A 26,376-nucleotide genomic window follows, 5' to 3' on the forward strand; every position below is an offset into this window, starting at 1 on the left:
GACGTAGTCAGTTGTTCGCCTCCTCATATTTTCCTATTGTTTTCAACGCAGCTAGAGCGATTCGGACCGAGAAAGCGACGATTACCCCATTAATTTGAGCGAGGATGAAAGATTCGTGGATGAGGATCATTAGAGTGACAGACTGGAATGCAGTGAAAGACATATATTTTTTCGCTCTGACCTTAACTTAGGTACAAGCTGGCTCATTAGATTCCACACTCTCTCTTTTTTCTATTGTGGATCACGGATTTGTATTTTAAACCACCTCGGATACTATATCCTCTTGAAAATGAGAGTCGAGAACGCGAAATGGACATTCACAGGGACTTTTATCTCCACGACAATACATCAGCGAAGCTCTTTAGCTACTGAGCTAACGTGATAGCATCTGGCTCAAATGCAGATAGAAACAAAATAAATAAATCCCTGACTGGAAGGATAGACAGAATATCAACAATACTATTAAACCATGGACATGTAACTACACGGTTAATAATTCTCAGCCTGGCAAAGCTTAACAATGCTGTTGCTAACGACGCTGAAGCTAACTTAGCAACCGGACCTCACAGAGCTATGATCCACCTACGCCAGCCAGCCCTCATCTGCTCATCAACACCCGTGCTCACCTGCGTTCCAGCGATCGACGGTGCGAAGAAGGACTTCACCCGATCACAGATGCGGTCGGCGGCTAGCATCGGCTAGCGCGTCTCCTATCCAAGTAAGTCCTCCTTGTTGTGTTGCTACAGCCAGCCGCTAATACACCGATCCCACCTACAACTTTCTTCTTTGCAGTCTCCATTGTTCATTAAACAAATTGCAAAAGATTCACCAACACAGATGTCCAGAATACTGTGGAATTATGAAATTAAAACAGAGCTTTTTGTTTTGGCTTCAATGGGCTACCGATACTCCTGTTTCACTGGCTACGTCACGCGCATACGTCATCATCCAAAGGCGTTTTCAACCGGAAGTTTAGCGGGAAATTTAGAATTGCACTTTATAAGTTAACCCCGCCGTATTGGCATGTGTTGCAATGTTAAAGATTTCATCATTGATATATAAACTATCAGACTGCGTGGTCGGTAGTAGTGGGTTTCAGTAGGCCTTTAAACTGTCCATATCAGTATAGATATCAGACTTTTTTTTTCAACATTGAAATCGGATGTGTTTTCAAAGTGTTCCTTTAATTTTTTTGAGCAGTATATATATATATATATATATATATATATATATATATATATATATATATATATATATATATATATATATATATATATATATATATATGTATATATGTATATATATATATATATATATATATATATATATATATATATATATATGTATATATATATATATATGTATATATATATATACATATATATATATATATATATGTGTGTGTATGTGTGCGTCTGTTCACATATTATAATAATATAATTTATTATAATTGAATATCAAGAGTATGTGAAATTTAAATTCCTACTTTGTTTACTTCCGTGAGGACCTTTTTAAAGCTTTGTAATCAATTCAACTCAAACATGGATAAGTGTAGTAAGAGGGATTTGCATCTTTCCCATCATGCCTTGCAATGGATTTAAAATGAGTGTGTAAATTACGGGGTTTTTTTCATTGTCATGGGATGTATTTTTTATAATATCCAAACATATAATAATTATAATATCGTGTTATGTGTATTGACATTTTGTGCAGGTTATTTTTTTTCTGCACCATGGCTAAGAAATTAGATTTGTATTGGGTCATAAAAATAGTCAATTCACGGTCGCGTTTGTCATGTGTACTGACCTGTGGTTCCAGCATCGTCCACAAGAGGGTGACAAAACGTTACTTATCAGTCACCTTGGCTTTAAAATCTAAATTGAAGTTGCTTTTTGAAATCAAATTTGAGCTGTCATCTCAGCCAAATCATCTTTTTTTTGTCACTTAAAAAAATAACATGGCCATAACCTTGGTGTCTTCACATTGGTCTTATATTGTATGTGATACATTTTCTGTATTTGCACTTTTGCTGGTTTGTGTACTTCATGTACATTCCAATTGCTAAAAGTGTTTTAGCTTAAGCACACCGAATTTAGTCATTTGAGACATTTCCATACAGTAACAAAATATAATTTTTATACAATAGTGTATAGTTGTGCTTAACTTTGCAAAGGATCTCAAGTGTTCTGATAACTGTGTGTATGGTAGTGTCTTGAAAAACCGGGCCCTTTATTCAAAATCGAGCTTAAGCAATTGGGAAAAATTTTTAACCGTTTGGCTAATCATTTGAAAGTCAGTGCTTTGGAATTTGCAAGGAAGTGACATCATGATACGCACCTGGGTCTAATGCAGGGGTCCCAAACTCAATTTACCTGGGTGCCGCTGGAGGCAGAGTCCAGGTGAGGCTGGGCCGCATCAGGTGTTCCACAAGAAAAGCTTAAAAATGTCTTTATTTGTAATTTTCAACACAAGAATAAGATGAACAAAATAAATAAACACATAAAAAAATTAGTAAGAAAATAAGAAAAAAACATGTTTGGGGCTGTGGACTATATCATTCTATTTGGTGTCACTGTTGTGTTCAGCCGATGGACGGAGAACGTCTTTTACGGCAATGTGCGTCATTTCCATTTTTTTTTCTTCTGTTGTTGTTGTTAGAAACTTAGTCATAGAGACCAAAAAGAACCAAATGACATCAAATGGAAATATAAGTAGAGTTCATTGTGTGAGAAAACACAAATACAAAGCAAACAGTGCAATGCAAATAAAAAATAACGACGGTGTCACCCTATAATTGGGCGGGACTACTAGGGACTGTTATTGCTGACGGACAGGTGTCGCTATGTGACTGCAAACTACAAACCCCGTTTCCATACGAGTTGGGAAATTGTGTTAGATGTAAATATAAACAGAATACAATGATTTGCAAATCCTTTTCAACCCATATTCAATTGAATGCACTACAAAGACAAGATATTTGATGTTCAAACTCATAAACTTTTTTTTTTTTTTGCAAATAATATCTAACTTAGAATTTCATGGCTGCAACACGTGCCAAAGTAGTTGGGAAAGGGCATGTTCACCACTGTGTTACATGGCCTTTCCTTTTAACAACACTCAGTAAACGTTTGGGAACTGAGGAGACACATTTTTGAAGCTTCTCAGGTGGAATTCTTTCCCATTCTTGCTTGATGGACAGCTTAAGTTGTTCAACAGTCCGGGGATCTCCGTTGTGGTATTTTAGGCTTCATAATGCGCCACACATTTTCAATGGGAGACAGGTCTGGACTACAGGCAGGCCAGTCTAGTACCCGCACTCTTTTACTATGAAGCCACGTTGATGTAACACGTGGCTTGGCATTGTCTTGCTGAAATAAGCAGGGGCGTCCATGGTAACGTTGCTTGGATGGCAACATATGTTGCTCCAAAACCTGTATGTACCTTTCAGCATTGATGGCGCCTTCACAGGTGTGTAAGTTACCCATGTCTTGGGCACTAATACACCCCCATACCATCAAAGATGCTGGCTTTTCAACTTTGCGCCTATAACAATCTGGATGGTTCTTTTCCTCTTTGGTCCGGAGGACACGACGTCCACAGTTTCCAAAAACAATTTGAAATGTGGACTCATCAGACCACAGAACACTTTGTATCAGTCCATCTTAGATGAGCTCGGGCCCAGCGAAGCCGACGGCGTTTCTGGGTGTTGTTGATAAACGTTTTTTGCCTTGCATAGGAGAGTTTTAACTTGCACTTACAGATGTAGTGACCAACTGTAGTTACTGACAGTGGGTTTCTGAAGTGTTCCTGAGCCCATCTGGTGATATCCTTTACACACTGATGTCGCTTGTTGATGCAGTACAGCCTGAGGGATCGAAGGTCACGGGCTTAGCTGCTTACGTGCAGTGATTTGTCCAGATTCTCTGAACGCTTTGATGATATTACGGAGCGTAGATGGTGAAATCCCTAAATTCCTTGCAATAGCTGGTTGAGAAAGGTTTTTCTTAAACTGTTCAACAATTTGCTCACGCATTTGTTGACAAAGTGGTGACCCTCGCCCCATCCTTGTTTGTGAATGACTGAGCATTTCATGGAATCTACTTTTATACCCAATCATGGCACCCACCTGTTCCCAATTTTTCTGTTCACCTGTGGGATGTTCCAAATAAGTGTTTGATGAGCATTCCTCAACTTTACCAGTATTTATTGCCACCTTTCCCAACTTCTTTGTCACGTGTTGCTGGCATCAAATTCTAAAGTTAATGATTATTTGCAAAAAAAAAAAAGTTTATCAGTTTGAACATCAAATATGTTGTCTTTGTAGCATATTCAACTGAATATGGGTTGAAAATGATTTGCAAATCATTGTATTCCGTTTATATTTACATCTAACATAATTTCCCAACTAATATAGAAAAGGGGGTTTGTACATCGGGCTACAATACATTGAGGTCCTTATTTTTCTTTTAACCCGCTGCGTATGCATCACTTTAAATTATTAATTTAGAGAGAGACATCCGGTAGGGAAGAGATTCATAAGGCTCTTGCAATGCAGTTTGCTGAAAATGATGGAAAGCGCCACTCTACATGGTCAAAGTTGGAATTGCCAATAAAAACACATTTTAAGAGATTCAACACTCTACTGACATTTGGCGGCCAAAGTGTATCGTGCATCTCCCAATTTGTCACGGTTCATTTGTCAGCTAAACTGTGGCGAATGGGGCAATTTGAATCCTCTTCTTATTGTATATACGTTTAATGTTCCGCTGGGCAGCACCTTCATTTTGACGAATGTCTGTGTGTGCCCAATAGAAACCAAGCAGCCAGCCAGGCATGAAAGAAAACGCTGCTGTAAATGTTTGTCTGCTTGCATCAAGCCCAGTCAATGTCCTGCATGCCCCCAAGAGCCATATGTCCTGATTGGTAGGTTTATTCAGCTGTGTACATAACACTGTAAAGTGCCATTCATATTAAACTCGCGGGCCGCACTAATATTAAACTTTCAAATAAAAGGTGCAGTTTGCAACATCTACACAGACGCCTAGAGCAGTGTTTTTCAACCACTGTGCCGTGGCACACTAGTGTGCCGGGAGATACTGTCAGAATAATTGTATCTAAGTTATCACAAAACTTTGTGTTTCCATGAGTTCCCGGCGAGAGGACAAAAGCTGTCTTTGAACCTACCAAGAAGAAGGCTTGTAAAACTCCACTGTGTAGGATGGGAAGCAACATGGAGGTGTTCTGTTTCTTTCATGTATTGTAATCAACAGGGGCCGTACTTATCAAGCTTCTTAGAGTGCCATTTTACACTTAAGTCCTGAGAATTTGCGAAATTTAGTCCTACTCTCAAACTTAAGAATAAAAGCTTTTTATCAATGTTCTTAAGTCTAAGAATCACTCCTACTCTCCACGATATTTAAGAGACCTTCAGAGGTGTCTTAAGTGGTTAGGAGTTTCCAGCAGGGGATGGCACTGAGGCGAGAGACGTGCGCGAACGTTCATCTTTGTTTGATGACGAGCAGCTGATCAAACGGTATCGTTTAGACCAGGGGTCACCTACGCGGTGCCCGCGGGCACCAGGTAGCCCGTAAGGACCAGATGAGTAGCCCGCTGGCCTGTTCTAAAAATAGCTCAAATAGCAGCACTTACCAGTGAGCTGCCTCTATTTTTTTAAATTGTATTTATTTACTAGCAAGCTGGTCTCGCTTTGCCTGACATTTTTAATTCTAAGAGAGACAAAACTCAAATAGAATTTGAAAATCCAAGAAAATATTTTAAAGACTTGGTCTTCACTTGTTTAAATAAATTCATTAATTTTTTTACTTTGCTTCTTATAACTTTCAGAAAGACAATTTTAGAGAAAAAATACAACCTTAAAAATGATTTTAGGATTTTTAAACACATATACCTTTTTACCTTTTAAATTCCTTCCTCTTCTTTCCTGACAAATTAAATCAATGTTTAAGTAAATTTATTTTTTTTATTGTAAAGAATAATAAATACATTTTAATTTATTCTTCATTTTAGCTTCTGTTTTTTCGACTAAGAATATTTGTGAAATATTTCTTCAAACTTATTATGATTAAAATTCAATACAATTATTCTGGCTAATCTCGTAAATCAGTAGAATCAAATTTAAATCTTATTTCAAAGTCTTTTGAATTTCTTTTAAAAATTTTGTTCTGGAAAATCTAGAAGAAATAATGATTTGTCTTTGTTAGAAATATAGCTTGGTCCAATTTGTTATATATTCTAACAACGTGCAGATTGGATTGTAACCTATTTAAAACATGTCATCAAAATTCTAAAATTAATCTTAATCAGGAAAAATTACTAATGATGTTCCATAAATTATTTTTTTAATTTTTTCAAAAAGATTCGAATTAGCTAGTTTTTCTCTTATTTTTTTCGGTTGAATTTTACATTTTAAAGAGTCGATATTGAAGATAAACTATGTTTCAAAATTTAATTGTAATTTTTTCGTGTTTTCTCCTCTTTTAAACCGTTCAATTAAGTGTAAATATCATTAATTATTAATAACATAGAGTTAAAGGTAAATTGAGCAAATTGGCTATTTCTGGCAATTTATTTAAGTGTGTATCAAACTGGTAGCCCTTCGCATCAATCAGTACCCAAAAAGTAGCTCTTGGTTTCAAAAAGGTTGGTGACCCCTGGTTTAGACAGAGCAGGTATTATTTTTGTCACAGATTTAATAATTTTCGATTCCTTGTTGATTTCCGCATGTGGCTGCAGTGGACTAGTATATATAGAGCCACCCACACCAGTTTCAAATTAGTTGCCTAATTAATGAATTGGAAAGAAAATGTTATGAGAGTAGCATATGTGTGTGGCACACACATACGCTAGGTTACAGCATGTGAGGTGAGTGACGTCAGTGAGTGTGTGGGCGAGAGAAGAGAGGGAGCGGTATTGTGAGTGCGAGCGGGGACTAGTTTGTTTTGTGTTGGATTGGCTGTGTGCAAGCAATCAATAAAGCAAGATTTGCAACTAATCGCCGGACTCATCATTCACTCTAAAGTCGTCCGCTGTGGAGACCCACTGCCGGGTAAAGTGAAGGGTGTTGCCCCGAGCATACATCCAAGAGAAGTGTCTCCCCTGCCTCTTTGTTACGGTCTGGGAGCAGGAAGCAGGAAAGGTGCAACAAAAAGGAAACATTTATTTTTGATTCATTGCCAATATTGTTTGTTTGTTTTGTATTATTTTGTAGTTTATTGTCAAAATATGCACTCCCATTGTCCACTTAAATATTTCTAAGATATTTCTTTATTCTTAGACAAGGGATTCCCTTCCGTGATTGGTCATTTCTATGGACACAGAAATGACGTCACCTAAAATTCCGTTTACGGCACATAGTAATGTCGTAATTTAGCTCTGAGTGTGACACTTAAGATTCAGTCCTACACTTCGCTGAAAGTGTGAGTAAGACGCTTGATAACTAACTTTTAAGTGCAGCTTTCAGCGAAGAATTTATTTACTCTTAAGTCAACTCTTAGCAGACTTCTTAGGAGTAATTCTAAGAAGCTTGATAAGTACGGCCCCAGAAATATGTTTTGACCCGAGAACTACAAAGCGGAGAGGAAGCAGGGCCTGACTCCCCTCAAAGCACCTTTTCTTTGAACTGTTCTGTGACCGAGGTCAACGGCTGTTTACGACCTTTTCTTTGAACTATTGTAATCAAAGGCGATGGCTGTTTACAACCACCGTACCTTAGAAACAGCTGTTGCCATGTAATCAGGGAAAGTCCAAATAAAAGAGGAGGCGTACAATCTTTCGCCAGAGCGTAATGACACTGTACAAGGGTACAGATGTACACGTTTCTCCTCACTGAGCCAAATTGAATAATGTCTGTTTGATTCTTTGTTTATTGTCTTGTTTAATAGATGTCATCAGTGTTTGAACCTGACAGATACAGTCCGGTGCCATGGGAGATTGTGTAATTTCACCTATATGGGTTAAAAGTATTTTTTGCAAACCAGTAATTATAGTCTGCAAATGATGTGTTGTTGTTGAGTGCCGGTGCTGTCTAGAGCTCGGCAGAGTAACCGTGTAATACTCTTCCATATCAGTAGGTGGCAGCCGGTATCTAATTGCTTTGTAGATGTCGGAAACAGCGGGAGGCCGTGTGCAGGTAAAAAGGTGTCTAACGCTTAAACCAAAAATAAACAAAAGGTGAGTTCCCCTAAGAAAAGGCATTGACGATTAGGGAAGGCTGTGCAGAACGAAACTAAAACGGAACTGGCTACAAAGTAAACAAAAACAGAATGCTGGACGACTGCAAGGACTTACTGTGGAGCAAAGACGGCGTCCACAATGTACATCCATACATGACATGACAATCAACATTGTCCCCACAAAGAAGAACAAAAACAACTGAAATATTCTTGATTGCTAAAACAAAGTAGATGCGGGAAATATCGCTCAAAGGAAGACATGAAACTGCTACAGGAATACACCAAAAAACTCCAAATAAGTCAGGGCGTGATGTGACAGGTGGTGACAGTACACCTACTTTGAGACAAGAGCTATATTGATGCATGCTTGGTTATGGTTTAAAGTCATATCCAACAATTGCGAAAGCGACTTTTTACTGTCAACTGAGTTTCGTTTATCAATGATTTCTGCTGGTGGTGTGCCTCTGCACTTTTTTCAACGCAAAAAATGTGCGTTGGCTCAAAAAAGGTTGAAAAACACTGCCCTAGAGGGTGTCGACTTTACAATGTATTTTTCACAAAATATCCCGCCCTCTCACGGCTTCTCATACAAAATGACGTAACTACATGCGTATATAAGACATGCATGTGTATTAGCTTATTAGCTAATGATAGAAATGTGGACAGCCAGAGTTAGCTGTCATTAAATCAGTAGAAGCATTTAAGTCCCATTTTAAAACTAATTTGTATACTCTAGCCTTTAAATAGACCCCCCTTTTAGACCAGTTGATCTGCCGTCTCTTTTCTGCTCTGCACCCCTGTCCTCTATTACATAAACTTTGTAAATGTGAAAAATATAGACAAAAATATGTTCTGTTAAACCACTAATGGTAACATAAGCTAGCCTGTGATGTTTTTGTTATTTATTTTGCTTTAAAAAATGTTGCTGTGAGGAAGTTGCAAACTGCACCTTTAAGGCGGGGTGGCCACAAAATATTGTCTCGGGGGCTGCAATTGGCCCGCGGGCCACAAGTCTGGGACCTCCGGTCTAATGTATACAATAAGTGTTTTGCAATTCCCTGTGTGCAGTGGTTTGCAAAAAGTGTGACGCTGACATTGTGCTTATAGTTGTGTAAACAGGTCTGGTGTTTTGCTCTGAGAGTGTAAGGCAGGGGTTCCCAAACTACAACCCACAGGCCGGATCCGGCCCACCAGCGTCCAAAATCCGGCCCGCGGGAAGTCCCAAGTTTAAAAAAATAATAATAAAAATACTTTTTTAAAAAAATTCTTAGTTTTTTAAATCTGTCCTTTCTAATCCATTTTCTACCTCTTGTTACTATATATATATATATATATATATATATATATATATATATATATATATATATATATATATATATATATATATATATATATATATATATATATATATATATATATATATATATATATATATATATATATATATATATATATATATATAAGAGTAACAAGCGGTAGAAAATGGATATATATATATATATATATATATATATATATATATATATATATATATATATATATATATATATATATATATATATATATATATATCCATTTTCTACCGCTTGTTACTCTTATATATATATATATATATATATATATATATATATATATATATATATATATATATATATATATATATATATATATATATATATATATATATAAATATATATATATATATATATATATATATATATATATATATATATATATATATATATATATAAAAGAGTAACAAGCGGTAGAAAATGGATTAGAAAGGACAGATTTAAAAAACTAAGAATTTTAAAAAATATATATTTTTATTATTATATATATATATATATATATATATATATATATATATATATATATATATATATATATATATATATATATATATATATATATATATAGATATATATATATATATATATATATATATATATATATATATATATAAAAGAGTAACAAGCGGTAGAAAATGGATTAGAAAGGACAGATATATATATATATATGTGTATATATATATATATATATATATATATATATATATATATATATATATATATATATATATATATATATATATATATATATATATATATATATATATATATATATATATATATATATAAACACACACACACACACATATACACAGCCCGGCCGCCGGCCAATTTTTTTTAACCCAATGTGGCCCCCAAGTCAAAAAGTTTGGGGACCCCTTTTAGTGTAATAAAACAAAACATTGTAAATATTTCATTTTCAAGGCTCATTTATTTCAAAAACCAAACCAAAAGATGTGAACTATCTAACACACGTCTTTAATCAAATCCTATGATGCTATAAAAAGGATGCAGATGGGAAGAACATGTGGAAACACAAACGCTGCAAGTGTCACTCAGTTAAATAACAAATGTTTACATCCGTAATTCATATTTGCTCAGCAGTCACAACGTTTTTCTTTAAATGTCACAAAAAATGAGATTCTCATCCCTTTATGTTAGTGAAAAATGTAAATGTGTTCTGTTAGCAGCTATTAGCGCTTTTAATTTCCTGCACGATTGCAGCTGCTATTCCCTCCTTATCCTAATAAATTCCTGATGTTCCTCTCTATTTTATGCTGCAGCTGTTACATATACTGTAATATTGTACATGGTAATTGTTATATATTGTATATATGATATAAACATATAATATATCAGTATATATCATATACTGTACATATATTATGTAAATATTACATATATGTTATATTGCTACTATGGTACATTTTTAGTCTATTTTATACCTGCATTGTCCTTTCCATCCTTACACTTTCCCTCCTTTGTAACTGAGCTACTGTGTGGAACAATTTCCCTTGTGGATCATTAAAGTTTGTCTAAGTCTAAGTCTATGTTATCTACTTAGTCATTTGGTGAAATAAAGAACTTGCAGTATCCAATTAAACTTCTTCAAAAGCTGAACTTCATTTATTAAAACCTTAGCTTAATACCGTGAATCTTCCTGATCAGAATTCCACGTTTGTGTGTGATTAGCTGCCAGCTGTCGTATAAGATCATTTTTGTAAGATCAAGTCAATAAAAAAAGATGAAAATGTAGAGGTGCTGCATTAAGGATCAACACTCTATAAACAAAAAAGAAAAAATACCAGGCAAGGGGTTAGACTTAAACATAAGTCAACAATGTCACCTGATTAAAGCAATACAAGTTACTTGTAATATTTGTTTTGATTAGAAGTTGTTTGGGAAAGTTCAAAGTGACCTAACCCAGACAGTTATAGATATGGGTCGGCGTTTGCTCAGGGGCAAGTCGACTTATTTGTCAGTTTAAACAAAGACGTGATGTGGAGACACATTCAAATTAGAATTAGTGCCGTCACAACATTGCAGAAATCCCGGAGAGGCTTTCAAAAGAGAGATGTTTGCTGGGATTTAACTGGTTTAGAGCGACAAAAGTGTATAATTGTGTGTGTTCAACTAAAGTTGGTGGCTTAAGCTCTTTATGTTTTCACACACACACACACACACACGGCATCAGAATTTGGGAGCCAAGATGGGGTAAGAGAAGAAACGGAAAAATATACAACTTTGTAAGAGCGTCCGAGAAAAGTGATACATAACGTTCAATTTCAGCTCTCTCAATATTTGTATTGTAAAATTAAAAAAGAATAAAACATACAGTAGAGGCCAAAAGTTTGGACACACCTTCTCATTTCAATGCGTTTTCTTTATTTTCATGACTATTTACATTGTAGATTGTCACTGAAGGCATCAAAACTATGACGCCTGTGAAGTGAAAACCATTTCAGGTGACTACCTCTTGAAGCTCATCGCGAGAATGCCAAGAGTGTGCAAAACAGTAATCAGAGCAAAGGGAGGCTATTTTGAAGAAACTAAAATATAAAACATGTTTTCGGTTATTTCACCTTTTTTTTTGTTAAGTACATAACTCCACATGTTCATAGTTTTGATGCCTTCAGTGACAATCTACAATGTAAATAGTCATGAAAATAAAGAAAACACACTGAATTAATTGAATTTCTCGTCCGGAAAAGGGTTGAGTGCCATCTCCAGGTTGGAGAGGAGACCCTGCCCCAAGTGGAGGAGTTCAAGTACCTCAGAGTCTTGTTCACGAATAAGGGAAGAGTGGATCGTGAGATCGACAGGCGGATCGGTGCGGCGTATTCAGTAATGCGGACGCTGTATCAATCCATTGTGATGAAGAAGGCGCTGAGCCGGAAGGCAAAGCTCTCAATTTACCGGTCTATCTACGTTCCCATCCTCACCTATGGTCATGAGCTTTGGGTTATGACCGAAAGGACAAGATCACGGGTACAAGCGGCCCAAATGAGTTTCCTCTGCCGGGTGGCGGGGCTCTCCCTTAGAGATAGGGTGAGAAGTAAAGCCGCTGTTCCTCCACATGGAGAGGAGCCAGATGAGGTGGTTCGGGCATCTGGTCAGGATGCCACCCGAATGCCTCCCTAGGGAGGTGTTTAGAGCACGTCCGACCGGTAGGAGGCCACGGGGAAGACCCAGGAAACGTTGGGAAGACTATGTCTCCCGGCTGGCCTGGGAACGCCTCGGGGTCCCCCGGGAAGAGTTGGACGAAGTGGCTGGGGAGAGGGAAGTCTGGGCTTCTCTCCTTAGGCTGCTGCCCCCGCGACCCGACCTCGGATAAGCGGAAGAAGATGGATGGATGGATGGCATTGAATGAGAAGGTGTGTCCAAACTTTTGGCTTGGATTTTAGTTGGGAATTAACACCCCTAGTGTGTTGTGTGGGTACCCTGACTGTAAGGGTTGGAATTGGCCTTCAATCACCAAAATGATTCCTGTGTGCGGCCACCGCTGCTGCTTACTGCTCCCCTCACCGCCCAGGGGGTGGAACAAGGGGATGGGTCAAATGCAGAGGGTAATTTCACCACACCTAGTGTGTGTGTGACTATCAGTGGTACTTTTTTTTAACTTTTACATACTGAGCTACAACCGCCACTGAACCCAGAAATGGCCAAAATGAATACAGCGAGGGCCACATGGAGAACATTGAAGGACGGGTGCAGCGCAATGTTGATACTAAAACCAAATCAGTGCAGGTGAATTTATGTTAAATTATCTGCCAAATCATCCACATTTTTGGTGACATGGCAAATAAGTGTCATATATTTGTTACTGTTGGGTGCCTGTTAGAAACGGCATAATTCTTGGATGTCATAAACTAAATATCTTGCGGTCTGACACTTTGGTTTTGGCTATGGATGGGACAAACAGTGTAAAACTTGCAGAAAGATGTGAAGAACAACATCAGAACACGTCATTTACAGCAAAACAATCGTACGACTAATAATGATAATTCAACACAACAGTAGAAACACAGATTGCCAAATGTGACTGTTCAAAATGTGAAGCCATCGTCAATCACAAACAGTCCAAGGAGTCAAGGCACTGCAGTTGCTAGTAAAGGACGCTAGATGGCAGCACTGTGCGGTTAGTTTCCATCCCAGCACATAAACATTCAAAAACCCATTGGGTTGAGTTTTTTTCTTGCCCTGATGTGGGATCTGAGCCGAGGATGTCGTTGTGCCTTGTGCAGCCCTTTGAGACACTTGTGATTAAGGGCTATATAAATAAACTTTGATTGATTGAAAAACGAATCATCTCTTTTCGCATGCATTGGATGCACGCGTGGATACTGCGGACTACACTGGTTTCATCCTTTACTATCCACCTTCTTAAAAAGTCCAAAAAGTATTTTCTCTGAACCCTGAATTGCACTTGCATAACCAAGAGATGATGTTCAAGGCGGTCTGTAGAGATTGTCGGGAAGTGTTTTTTTGTTGTTGTTTTTAAATGGCAGGTGGAAGGCAAAAAAACAAACCAGCAGGGTGATGGAGGGTCGGGGGCGGTTTCTACACATTTGTCCGACACTTGGGGAGGATGGGTCCTCCTTCAAGCCTTCTCTTTCTCACTGTGGATGGAGAGACAGCATATGAGAGGACGAGAACCAGATGACAGGAACAGGAAGGACAGAGAAAGAACAGGGACAGAAAACTAGCAAAATAGAACACTTAAGGGGAACTGCAGTTTTTTGGGAATTTTGCCTATGGTTCACAATCATTATTAGAGACAAGAACACACGTCTTTTTTTACAATTATTTTAAAGATGATAAAAACACTTGGAAAATGCGGTCATCAACGTTTTATATACACACTGCAAGTCTATACATTATGTAGTAACAGACATGTTTATAACAATGTGCAATATGTTCAATATATACTCATACTTGCCAACCTTGAGACCTTCGCATTCCGGAAATTGGGGAGGGGGTATATTATAGCCCGGAAGAGTTAGGTATGCAAGGGATTCTGGGTATTTGTTCTGTTGTGTTTATGTTGTGTTACGGTGCGGATGTTCTCCCGAAATGTGTTTGTCATTCTTGTTTGGTGTGGGTTCACAGTGTGGCGCATATTTGTAACAGTGTTAAAGTTGTTTATACGGCTACCCTCAGTGTGTCCTGTATGGCTGTTGACCAAGTATGTCTTGCAGTCACTTTCGTGTGAATACAGAAGCCGCATATGACATGTGACTGGGATGGTACGCTGTTTTTATGGTGAAAATGCGGACGTGTCGACAGGTTGTAGAGTACGCTAAAGGCAATGCCATCATGGCACGCCCTTAATATTGTTGTCCTGGTGAAAATCGGGAGAAATTCGGGAGAATGGTTGCCCCGGGAGATTTACGGGAGGGGCACTGAAATTCGGGAGTCTCCTGGAAAAATCGGGAGGGTTGGCAAGTATGATATATACTGCATTTTGGTCATTTTAATCATTGCCGGAACTAATTCCTGAGCGCATGTATTTCCTTTTCCACAGCTGCACACTACCAACTTCCAGCAACAATAGTGTGTTCCTACTTCCTGAAACAAAGACGTGTGTGTCTCCTAATCATGGCAGATTTGGTAACAAAGAACAAAGATGACTATTTTTGGACAAATGAGGATTCACAACCTTATCTTTTTGAAGCTGAGTATACGGAGGATGAACTACTGCTTCTAGGAGCAAGCACGAAAGAAGAGTGAATCGTTGGAGCAGACAAAAGCCGAGAGAGTGAGGTGAAAGTGACTCGAAGCCGGAAAATGTAGAATTTGAAGCCAAGCTATTTTAACATAAATGGCGTGATTACCAAAATAAACCAGAAAAAACGTCCCAGGCCAGCTGGACATAGAGTGAATCACACTTAATATTGATCATGATACATGCAGCACGTCATGTGTGTGTCATGACAGACGGCATATGCTGTCTGGCTAGCTGTGTACGAACAAAACATGAAATGTGGGCTAATACTTTACAGATAGTGTAATATGATTGTTCATGTTTTTTAGTCAGTACAGATTGGTGTCTGATCGCATTGTGTTGTGCATTACAAACTCAAATGTGTTTTGTGCTGACGTAAAAGGTAGCTTATCTCTTGCCGTAGTAAGCTTTTACGGATAATACCAAAGCATGCCAATGTGTTACTACGCTAGTAAATTAATTCCTCACTCTTACAATAACAATGTTGCTACAGTTTGGTTATTATACAGGTTACGGAACGTAAATGAAGTATTGTTGACAGTTTTTTAACGCATTTTTAAAGTGATTTAGAGGTGGAATTGATTGCTCCCATTAGCTGCATTGCTAGCCACCAAGAATGAGCAAATGTTTACATGTAACAAGGCAAAAAAACCAAAACCCTTTTGTTTTCTTGTCTCTCACAATGACTGTGAACGGTAGGCAACATTTTTAAAAAGTGCAGTTTCCCTTTAAATGATTGTGACTGCTACTACTACAGGGCTCAGACAATTTTCCCAAGGTCAATTTGATACCTTAAACATACTTTTTTAACTTAAAGTATTCTCGGGGCATTCAATCGGTCAAAATTCTGGACTGTTTCGTGAAGAAGTTTTGCCTCTCATCCAAGTAAGCTTCATCAGCTCATGCTTATAGACTTAGATTGGTCAGATCGAGTCTAGCAGTTGGTGTTAAACTATTGATACTCCAACACTCGGAGGGTGTGCCTGGGTAAGGATTTTTCTGACCAATATAAGTCTAGAGCATAAACTGATGAAGCCTACTTGGATGAGAGGCGTAACGTCATCTAAGACAAATCAAACAGTATAGTTGCAATCGATTAAATTTCCTGCAAATCCAATTAGAACATCCATATATATATATATATATATATATATATATATTAAAGTACTTTTGAAGACCTAAAAAGCACCAATAAGAACCCTGTACTAGCATGACTTCTACTTAAAATGCAGCAATGACTGCTTGAGAGGAAACAGAGAAAAAAAAAAACAAGACATGTTGGTCACATAGCTGATGAAAAGTGAACGTTTTTTCATATGTGAGAAAAAAAGCAGAATTGCAGCAGTGGAAAGAGAAATTTTGGGTACATGTGATGAATCACCTTTCACTTGTTTACCACCCATGAACTTGGATTGAAATGAGAGAAAGTATCCTGAGTGAAAACAGTCACGCATGACTTCCTGTCATGAAGACATTAGGAGCATACAAACAAGGATCATTTCTGCAGACTTGAGAATTGTGTTTATTAAACTTGTCTCACCAACCATTAAGAAGACCGTATGTATCACTTTCTAAAAACCAATGTTATACAAAGTAATGATTCTATCATATGTTCCCCATATGTTGGTATTTCGTCTGATGCTAATCCACCCAGCGTTTATCCTTTGGTGTCAGCATTCTTATATACTTTCAATATATGAATGCACTTTGTAAACGATGTGACTCACACATTATGGAAATTAGTGAGAGTTTGATCGATTGGATTCATGTGAGTGTTTGTCTGTTTGGGTCTTTGGTTGATTGGCCGATGCTGTTGAGTCTTCATTGGGGGGAAAGGACATTTATTTTAATTATCATTAGTTTCTGAATTCAAAACAGCAAAATGTGTATCCATTAACGTAAGTACATCCTCTGAGTGAAAATAGTAGTCTTGAAGATGACTTCCTTTCAGCAATTGTTATAAAATCAAGACTATACTTTTAGAGATAATTTCTAAAGTTATTGTCTTGAGAAATGTGTTTCTAAAGTGTAAGGTCTTGCTAACCATGATGATGAGATTATATGTTTCTTCCTGAACATGAAGCTGACGTAGAACGATTATGATTGTTCTTTGCTTCTTAATAAAGCTTCAATGGAAGGAATCTCTTTTGAGTGATTGATTGACCTGTCAGCATGAACAAGTTTTAATAAGCAAGTCATCACTGTGCTACAACAGTTAGAGTTGTATCTACTTGACTGTCGGTTCCTGTGGTTTTGTTCTTAGTTTATAGCACTTTCAACCTGTAATGAGAAGTCTCGGAATCGACACATTCTGAAGTAACATTTTATTTTTCCCATTGAGGAATAATTATTTTAACTCCCGGTAATGATGACGTCAACATAGGTATATCCTGCTACAGTATCCATACTGTAGCAGTCTAGAAGATTATTTTCTGTTATCACTTAATATAAAATTTAGACTACACTTTCAGGGATCCATTCTACAGTCGTTGACTTGAGAAATGTGTTTCTCAACTGTATGGTTTTGCTAACCGCGATGATCGGATCAAATAATCCTTCATCAACATGAAACTGAGGGAGAATAATGATTGAATCATATGTTCTCTGTCATTGATGATTGTTCGTAACTTCTTAATGAAGCCTTGATTGAAAGAAGGAATGTTCAGAGTGGTTAATTGATTTGTCAGCATTACATATTTAATAAGGAAGTACTCAATGTGCTGCAGCAATTAGAGTCATTTCCACGTTATTGACTGTTGCTTGATAAGGTGTTACACGCATTATCAAATTGAAATGCAAAGACTAGACTTTGAATTAACACATTTTGAAGTAAAGTGGCACCAAATGCATTTGACGTGTGGTTGGATTCGTACATTTCAATTAACTGGCCGACTGAATAGCGCTTGGCTCCATAAAGTTAGTCTGCGCTTTCAGTAAATAATTTTTGACTGATTATATCCTAAATTAATGTACCTCTATGGAGACCTGTACATTTTATACTAATTTACTAGAATACATATTTGTCAACATAAATGCATCCTCAGTGAAAATGGTAGTCTTGAAGATGACTTCCTGTTTTTGTTGATGTGCAATCAGGACTATACTTTCAGGAATTCTTTCTATAGTCATTGACTTCAGAAATGTGTTTCTAAAGTGTAAGGTCGGGGAAGTACTGTGGAATAGGGGTTAGTGCATGTGCCTCACAATGTCGATTAATCGTTGCAGCTCTAGTAGGTTGATATGTTTAAAGGTAGGGTTTGGTTAGACTATCAAAACATCTCGATTTCTATGTAACAATTTTAAGATCAAGGATGCTCATCCATAAAGTTTTAACTAAGTATTTCTGTTCTGAGGTTAGAGCTGAAGGACAGTATAGTAGGCAACCTGAAGAGAGCACAGAGGATGTTGAAAGGAGCGCAAGAGAAGCTTTGAGAGGAGGTGGCAGCGTTTCAGTAGACAAGTGGACCATAAGTGAAAGATAACAGAGTGAGACTGAATGGCCATATGGTGTTTACTTAGTCTTTGACTTGAACTTTTTCCCAAAGGCCCGTTCCAGCTCAGGGACAGACAAAGTGAGGGTGAAGGAGCCATCAGACTCTGACCTGACAACACGGGCTTCAAAACGAGAGGAGGTAGTTATGTAAATTAAATATGGATTTTTTTAAAACCACATTAACAGGCAATAAAACAGTGGTATGAAATACTTTCCATTTGTGGATGTTTAATAAATTATTTTACCTAAATGCACTGTTGGATGGGCTATTAAATATAGTCTGTTTTTTCCTGACGCATAACATTATGCAGCTTGATTAGAGCACAATCAGAGTATGATTGTTCTCCCTAGTGGTTGAGTTTGGAGTAACAGTTTCATCAAGCCTTTCAAGGAAATTGTTAAAAAAAAACTTTTGACGTAAGCTCTCAAATGTTACAGAACTATGAAAACACACACAAAAACAGTTCTTCACATAAATTATCCAACTCCAGTTGATGCAACATTTACTTCAAGTGCTTATGGGCAAAGAGGTCAGTCCTCTTCCATGCACTCTGTTCTGGTTTTAGAGCTGATGTCATAATTTAGAAAGGTTTTAGTTTGTCTCAGCTGTCAGACTGCACTAAGATAGAAGCTGAGGACATCACTCTGATTCTACTGTTTGATCAAAGCAAAATGTATAATCGAGAGATAAAGTGACAGCCTTGGAGCGTGTAACAACTAACACTGCCAAATGTACAATTCTTACACAACCAGTGGGGTCGTTCAAACAGTATTGACCTAAAATTATTTGGAAAAAAAGTGTAGATTCTTAAAGCCTGTGTAATAGCGATTAGGAGTGTAACGATTAAATGATATATTAATATATATATGTATATTCCTAAGATTCAACCACTTCAAGCTGTGCTCGGCAAGTTGGCCTTCAAGAAGATAGGTATCGAGCCAACATCGTTTTAAAAGGAAATATGTTAATTCTATCCATACTAGAAATAAGAAAACATTGGATTTAAGAACGGCAGACTTTATATGTAATTTAGACCTTTTAATGATAGTACATTAAAGATTACTCAAGTCTGCCTGCCCGATGCAATCAGTCATCGAAACAAAAATGGCGGATATCTACGGTTTTTCAGAAAGGTCACAAAAAATGCAAATGCTACAAACAAATATCATAAAGCAACCACACAACAACTTTCAGCTACAGCACGATTACAAAAGCCACAACAAATACAAACACCACAAAACAATAATATAAAGCCACAACACAACTGTAACGGCGGACACAATGGAAGTGAGAGTGGTGCAAGTTACAGGGGCAGAAGGTTAAAAACAGTGTAATGAACATAATATGTTAGTGTTAGTGAAAAACTAAAAAAAGTTTTTTACAACTGAAAAACTTTGTTCATTACACCGTTTTCAACTTTACTCCTCTGCCATTGTGGCTTGTTGCCAAAACGTGTCCACTGTCACTTCTGTTGTGTCAATGTATTGTTGTGTTTTGGCTTTGAGTTGTTACGTTATGGCTTTATGTTTTTGTGTTGTGGCGTTTGCATTCATTGCGACTTTTCAAAAGTGAAAGTAGTAGCAGGTCAAACCAGTGCTCTTTTAACCTGAAAAGATTTAGTTGCATTGAAATTCTCAGGTAATTCTACTTTTAATACAACCTGGAGGAATGTTGGTTGCACTTCGTTTATTATATTAATATTGTACTATTTCATTTTGAAAACAACAGCAAAAATGAACAGGTAAATCTACTGTTAAAATGTTGATTACCGTACTTTTACTAAAAAATTCTTGAATTTTGAAAATAAGAGCAGAAAGTGTTTCCTCTTGTTAATTCAACCTAGAGGGTTGGTTGCACTTTATTCAAATAAGATGTGAATGCATTGGCCATTGATTGTTGTTATCCTGCTTGTTTGTATTAATAATTCATTTAGACCTAATTCCCTTACAAGAAATAACAGGAATATAGGACACTTCACTTATAGTGTCCAGCATCCTATTTATTTCACAGTCACACAGGGTGATTTTTTTTTGCTATAAAGTTACTGAATCGATTTTAACTCACTGAATCGTTTCGGACTGTATCGTTCTAAATAAACTAAAATTGTCGATAAACCGTATGGGCAACATCACATTATGACTCAAATCGAATCATTGTTAAAACGAATCGTTACACCCCTACTAGTGACATATCATCTTTCAATTTCATCCGCAATTTAAGGTACATCTTTTGACATTACAAACTATCAAAAACGCAGGCTTTAGAAATATAACAATGCCCACAATAAATAGTGTACATAACTAAGCATTGGTATACACATATTTAGCAGTAATACATGCTCAGAATATTATAAACACCTCTCATCACGATGCACTTCGAGACAACAATTATAAACCCACCATAAGGAACATTATGTATTAAAAATCCTAGGGAAAATTTTAAATAGCTGAAGTCAGTGTTTTTAGACCACAAAGTAGTACAGACTGGGTAAACAGCATCCCCTGCTGGTTGTAGCTGAGCAGTGCATTCGTTTAAACTCAATCAGTTGTTCACAATCACCTACATTCAAACAATTCATTGTTTCTTATCCCCCAACCCTAATTAATAATTTTGACAAAACCTTGTGTGGCATGAGAGAAGAAACCACTGAATTTTAGTCCAATAAATACATCTTAATGACAACATTCAAGCAAGGTTCGTGCTCTGCTCAGTGACATGCTCGTTGTCTTTACAAAGGCACAACCTGATTGCAGTTGACTATATTTGATCATATGACTTAATATGATCGTTGGTTAGTGAGCAAAAGTGTGTGTGTGTGTGTGTGTGTGTGTGCCCACCAAGGTCATTGTTGTTCATCATGGCGTTGGAGCCTCTGAGGCGCGGGCCCTGCTGGGTGAAATGGTAGCCGAACCTCAAGAGTGTGGTGTTTTTCTCCAACATGCTGGCTATCTCCATCTCCACCTTGTTGCCTAACGGCTGACTCTGGAGAGAGCGAGAGAGAGAGCAACTATAAAGAAGTTGACAATGTGAAGTGCACACAGTGAGCATTATTTTCCTAGAAATGATGATCCCTTCGTGTTATATCAAGAAAAGCCCTCAGCCATTTATATCGATTTTGACGTAAGCGGGCACATTAAAGAGATTGTTGAGCCACTGACTACCCCCTTATGTTAATATATATATATATATATATATATATATATATATATATATATATATATATATATATATATATATATGTGTAAAACTAACATAAGGGGGTAGTCAGTGGCTCAACAATCTCTTTTTTACCCAGACAACACAACATTACAGGGAGCCTAAATGTCAACACGCACACCACACACACAAAATTCTCATTGGTGCGCTCCAAAATGTTAACCATGATGCTACAATAAAAAACAAAAAAAGGAAAATCATTTTACCGTATGTTTGCGACTATTTGTGGCATTGTTAAACACTCTGGGAGTTTCGAAGTTATACACAAGCAGTGGTTTCACATAGTCACCGCTAGCGTCAGCACAAACTAGCAGTGTCAGGCCATCCTTCATCAGCTTATGCCCCGGTAGTGCCTTCTCCTTCGCTGTAATAAAGGCTTTGGCATCTTTTTTGGTCTCATCACATTTAAAGACTTGCTGCTGAAGAAAGCCCTGTTCTCTGATAAAATCCTGAGGTGCCCCAAGCCGGAATCTAACGAGCTAAAATACTAGCTCACAGCGGTTGTCTAGCAACCCGAGGTTTAACAGCGAAAATGTGAGAGGTTAGACACATTTAAAGTGTTTCTGATTACACAAAGTGATCTCTAAGACAAGCTGACACAGCTCTGACCAGCCAAAGGTACGGCAATTGTGGAAATAAATAAGTCACAAGTGCCGCACGCTGTTGAAGCTCTTCGAAACGGCCACGCCCAAGTGTACAGGATGTAAACAGGATGTGATGTTGGGGGCCCCGCCTCTTCAAAATGGTATAGTCTGCGTATACAGGAAGTGATGTCATCAAAATGCTGCTTGATGACTTCAAGCAGCATGCAAAATAAATGATTGAATGAATGAAGCGATCGTACGCCGAGATTTGGTTCGCACAAAAAAGCATATTTGGCACGATGTAAAGGTTCTTAAACCAAAAAGGTCGCAAATAGAGGTGTTCGTACATCGAGGTTCCACTGTAATAAACCCGGTGGGCCATAAGCGGGACTGACTTTTTATGTGAGGGTTCTGTAGTACCTGATTGTCAATTTTGAGCTCTAGTAGGGTTCTGTTGAACTGTAGCGATTTAATGAGAGCCAGGATTCCAGTCCCTGTTATGAAGTTGGACTCAACATTCAGGCTCTTTAGTGTTGTGTTAACCTTGAGCATCTCAGCCAGTGCCTGCAGAACACAGAGCACATGATTCATCTTCATTTTGTTCTTTTCTTTGGCACTAGAGTGACAGAAAACAACGCCATGAGTCAGGACAAAACAGAAGGGGGATTAGTTGCACAAAGTGGGTTAGCCATGTGTATAGGGAACCACTGGGATACAATAGAACCACTAAACTAAAAGGCACTTAAGCTAGTTTGGCGAAAAGATCACATCAGTTCAGCTATTATCAAAGTATAACCATGTTTTCTTTTTTATTTGGTTTAGGTTTTTTGTGGTTTTGTCAAAAGAACCAGCTTTAAAGAATGGGTTGTAAGAAAACAAAGTGAGAAGAGAATAACAACAATAATAGGTTACGCGCCACCTGGCAATGTTAGCAGCCAGCATTAGCCGCTACCTAACACACATCAGCCTAACCTACTCAGTGGCCTAGTGGTTAGAGTGTCCGCCCTGAGATCGGTAGGTTGTGAGTTTAAACCCCGGCCAAGTCATACCAAAGACTATAAAAATGGGAGCCATTACCTCCCTGCTTGGCACTCAGCATCAAGGGTTGGAATTGGGGGTTAAATCACCAAAAATGATTCCCGAGCGCGACCACCGCTGCTGCTCACTGCTCCCCTCACCTCCCAGGGGGTGAACAAGGAGAGGACAAATTTCACCACACCTAGTAAGTGTGTGTGACAATTATTGGTACTTTAACTTTAACTTAACTTTAACTAGCTGCTATGGTTGTTGTCCTTTTTATAAAACATTTTTAAGAATGTTCAAACATTACATACAATACGGCTTGTATAGCCAGGTTTTTTTAAATGGTGGCTATTTAGTGGAACTAATTATTTTAAAAAACAAACAAAAAAACAAACTGAACAAATTGGCGGTTGACCTAACAATCGTTAGATTGCATTACAAACAGTGATGTCAGTTAGAAAATTACACATTGTTACACAGGAAGCCTAAAATTATAATTTTAGAGGAAAATGATCGTACATACCGATTTTAACATTGCCCAGGACAATCTGCTACAGAGACTTATCTATTGACAGCATCAATGCTTATGTGAAATGTTATCAAAATCTGAAGATGCAAAATGCCGTAATTTTCCTCAAAAATTGTGTTCGCGACATCAGCTATAAAATCAGCTATAAAATATAGTTCCTTGGTTTCTAAAGTGTTACGATGTCAAATTAACCTCCCATATGAACAAAATGGCCGACAATATCCACATATTTCAGAGGCAAAAAAAGTAATATGTACTAACAAATGCTACTGGGTCGTTGCTTCGAGTCCCAACGATACTGAACCTCTCCACCACCGTGTTCTTGATCAGAGCTTCAGCGTACGCCTTTAAAGTCGGGATGGGAATGTTCTGGGGGAAAAGGTAGAGCCACATTAGAACCATATAGCGCAGTAGATGCTAAATAACGTAAACTATATACAGTGGTACCTCGGTTTTTGTAAGACCAGGTTTTTATAGGATTATAATTTTTTTAATGACAATTATTGCCAAAAAAATATCAAGTGTCAAATCAATTCAATATTTTGGGAACATGTCAAAAATTCACAAACACACATTTTGCTCAAGTGATCATCCGTCCAAAAGGCATGGGAAGAAGCAGAGCTTGTCTGGTACCACCTTTGTGCCGTAAGCAGCAAAAATAAAAATTAATAAAAAATAAATGGTAGCGAGAGATAAGAAGTGACAAATAATTCAGAAGGTGTACATTAGTGTAAATAGGAACTTATTCATATTATACACCTGGCCCACAATGAGTATATGACAGTAATATCAGTGACTTTTCTTGAACAGTTTTTTAGTATACTTTGTAAACGTTATCTGCTTGGAGTCTTTCTTAAAGTACATTGTTTAAATTCTTTACTCAATCCATTCAATAGTTTAATCCCACATACAGATACATTAAATTATTTCAAAGTAATGCTTTAGGTTCTGTTTAATCCAGAGATTGTATTTTTCTTCTTTTATTGAGAAATACTGTTGTATATTTCTGGGCAGTCCGTTGTTATTTGCTTTATACATGATTTTTGCAGTTTGAAAGTGTATGAGATCAGACCCCTAAATCTCGACACAGTAACTCACCAATGAACAGTATAGAGTATGGACTGACTTTTCCTTCAGTTGTTCTTTTGCCTTATTCAATACTGAAATATTTGTTGCCTCTTAATGTTTTATGTCTTTGATGTGGGGTTTCCAGCTCATTTTATTATCTAGATAGATAGTACTTTATTGATTCCTTCAGGAGCGTTCCCTCGGGAAAATTAGGAAAATCTATTAGCCATCCATCCATTTTCTACCCTTTGTTCCTTAATGGGGTCGCTGGGGGTGCCAGAGCCTATCTCAGCTGCATTCGGGCGGTAGGCGGGGTACACCCTGGAGAAGTCGCCACCTCATCACAGTGCCAACACAGATAGACAGACAACATTCACACTCTCATTCATACACTAGGGCCAATTTAGTGTTGCCAATCAGGTGCATGTCTTTGGAGGTGGGAGGGAACCGGAGTAGCCGGAGGGAACCCACGCAGTCACACGGAGAACATGCAAACTCCACACAGAAAGACCCCGGGGATCGAACCCAGGACCTTCGTATTGTGAGGCACATGCATGCTGGTGGATGAGCCCAGGGGAACAGAACAATCGTTAATTTGTTATATTTAGTAAGATCTTATGCCCTCCTTCAGTGCTGGTTCATTACCTAGTGTATGTTTATGTGTTCTGTTGCTTTCTGATTTCCTGCTAGACTTGTGTTACTTTTATTCTGCCTGGTACCTAATTAAACAACCTTCTGCCTGAAATTTGCTTACCTTTTCTGCATACTTGATCATGCCAACAGCCGACATGCGGCATCATGACAATCAAGTGTCCAAACAAAAAATCCGAAGCGTTGGTGAAGAACATAGTGGTTGTTTTAGAGTTGGGACACTGTAGACAGATTCCAGTCAGGGTATCCTTTATTCATCTTTACTATGTGTGTGTGTGTGTGTGTGTGTGAGTGTGTGTGTGTGCGTGTGTTTGGTTTATTTGCACATAGAACGCACACAGAACCATGAGCAACTCCTTTCTGTCTCCCATCAAGCAGTGTGCTACCTGTGCTTATTAGGTGTTCAAGCGCACTGAATATTTCTGACTGTGAGGCAAATAAAACTTTGTGTGCCTTTTTTTTGATTAAGTATGGCTGTAAAATAAGCAACCTTGGGACCAAAGAAAGTTGCAAATGTCAGCACTAAAATAAAGAATGTGAGA

General features: G+C 37.6%; 1 protein-coding gene, 1 non-coding gene and 1 pseudogene across 3 annotated transcripts in view; 2 read left to right on the top strand and 1 right to left on the bottom strand.

Moving 5' to 3' along the window:
- Window positions 1–11,711: 11,711 nt before the first annotated feature.
- The window catches only part of LOC133639673 (tropomodulin-1-like), a 51,153-nt gene continuing 36,488 nt past the window's right edge, over window positions 11,712–26,376 (bottom strand). The window contains exons 8-12 of one of the 2 annotated variants that reach the window (XM_062033180.1): window positions 24,377–24,484; window positions 22,984–23,127; window positions 21,601–21,745; window positions 18,785–18,884; window positions 11,712–14,163 (exon numbers count right to left, since the gene is read on the bottom strand). In XM_062033180.1, coding sequence (XP_061889164.1) covers window positions 14,145–14,163; window positions 18,785–18,884; window positions 21,601–21,745; window positions 22,984–23,127; window positions 24,377–24,484 — 516 coding nt within the window. In that variant the 3' untranslated portion in view covers window positions 11,712–14,144. The remainder of the gene's footprint in view (window positions 14,164–18,784; window positions 18,885–21,600; window positions 21,746–22,983; window positions 23,128–24,376; window positions 24,485–26,376) is intronic. The other variant, XM_062033181.1, reaches the window with a different exon arrangement.
- On the top strand, window positions 17,237–17,425 carry LOC133640033 (small nucleolar RNA U3; annotated as a pseudogene).
- LOC133640030 (small nucleolar RNA U3) lies at window positions 17,725–17,941 on the top strand. Its single transcript, XR_009823945.1, has one exon. It is a non-coding gene; the product is annotated as a small nucleolar RNA U3 (small nucleolar RNA).

Source organism: Entelurus aequoreus, linkage group LG22, assembly GCF_033978785.1.
Source record: "Entelurus aequoreus isolate RoL-2023_Sb linkage group LG22, RoL_Eaeq_v1.1, whole genome shotgun sequence".
Lineage (NCBI taxonomy): Eukaryota > Metazoa > Chordata > Actinopteri > Syngnathiformes > Syngnathidae > Entelurus > Entelurus aequoreus.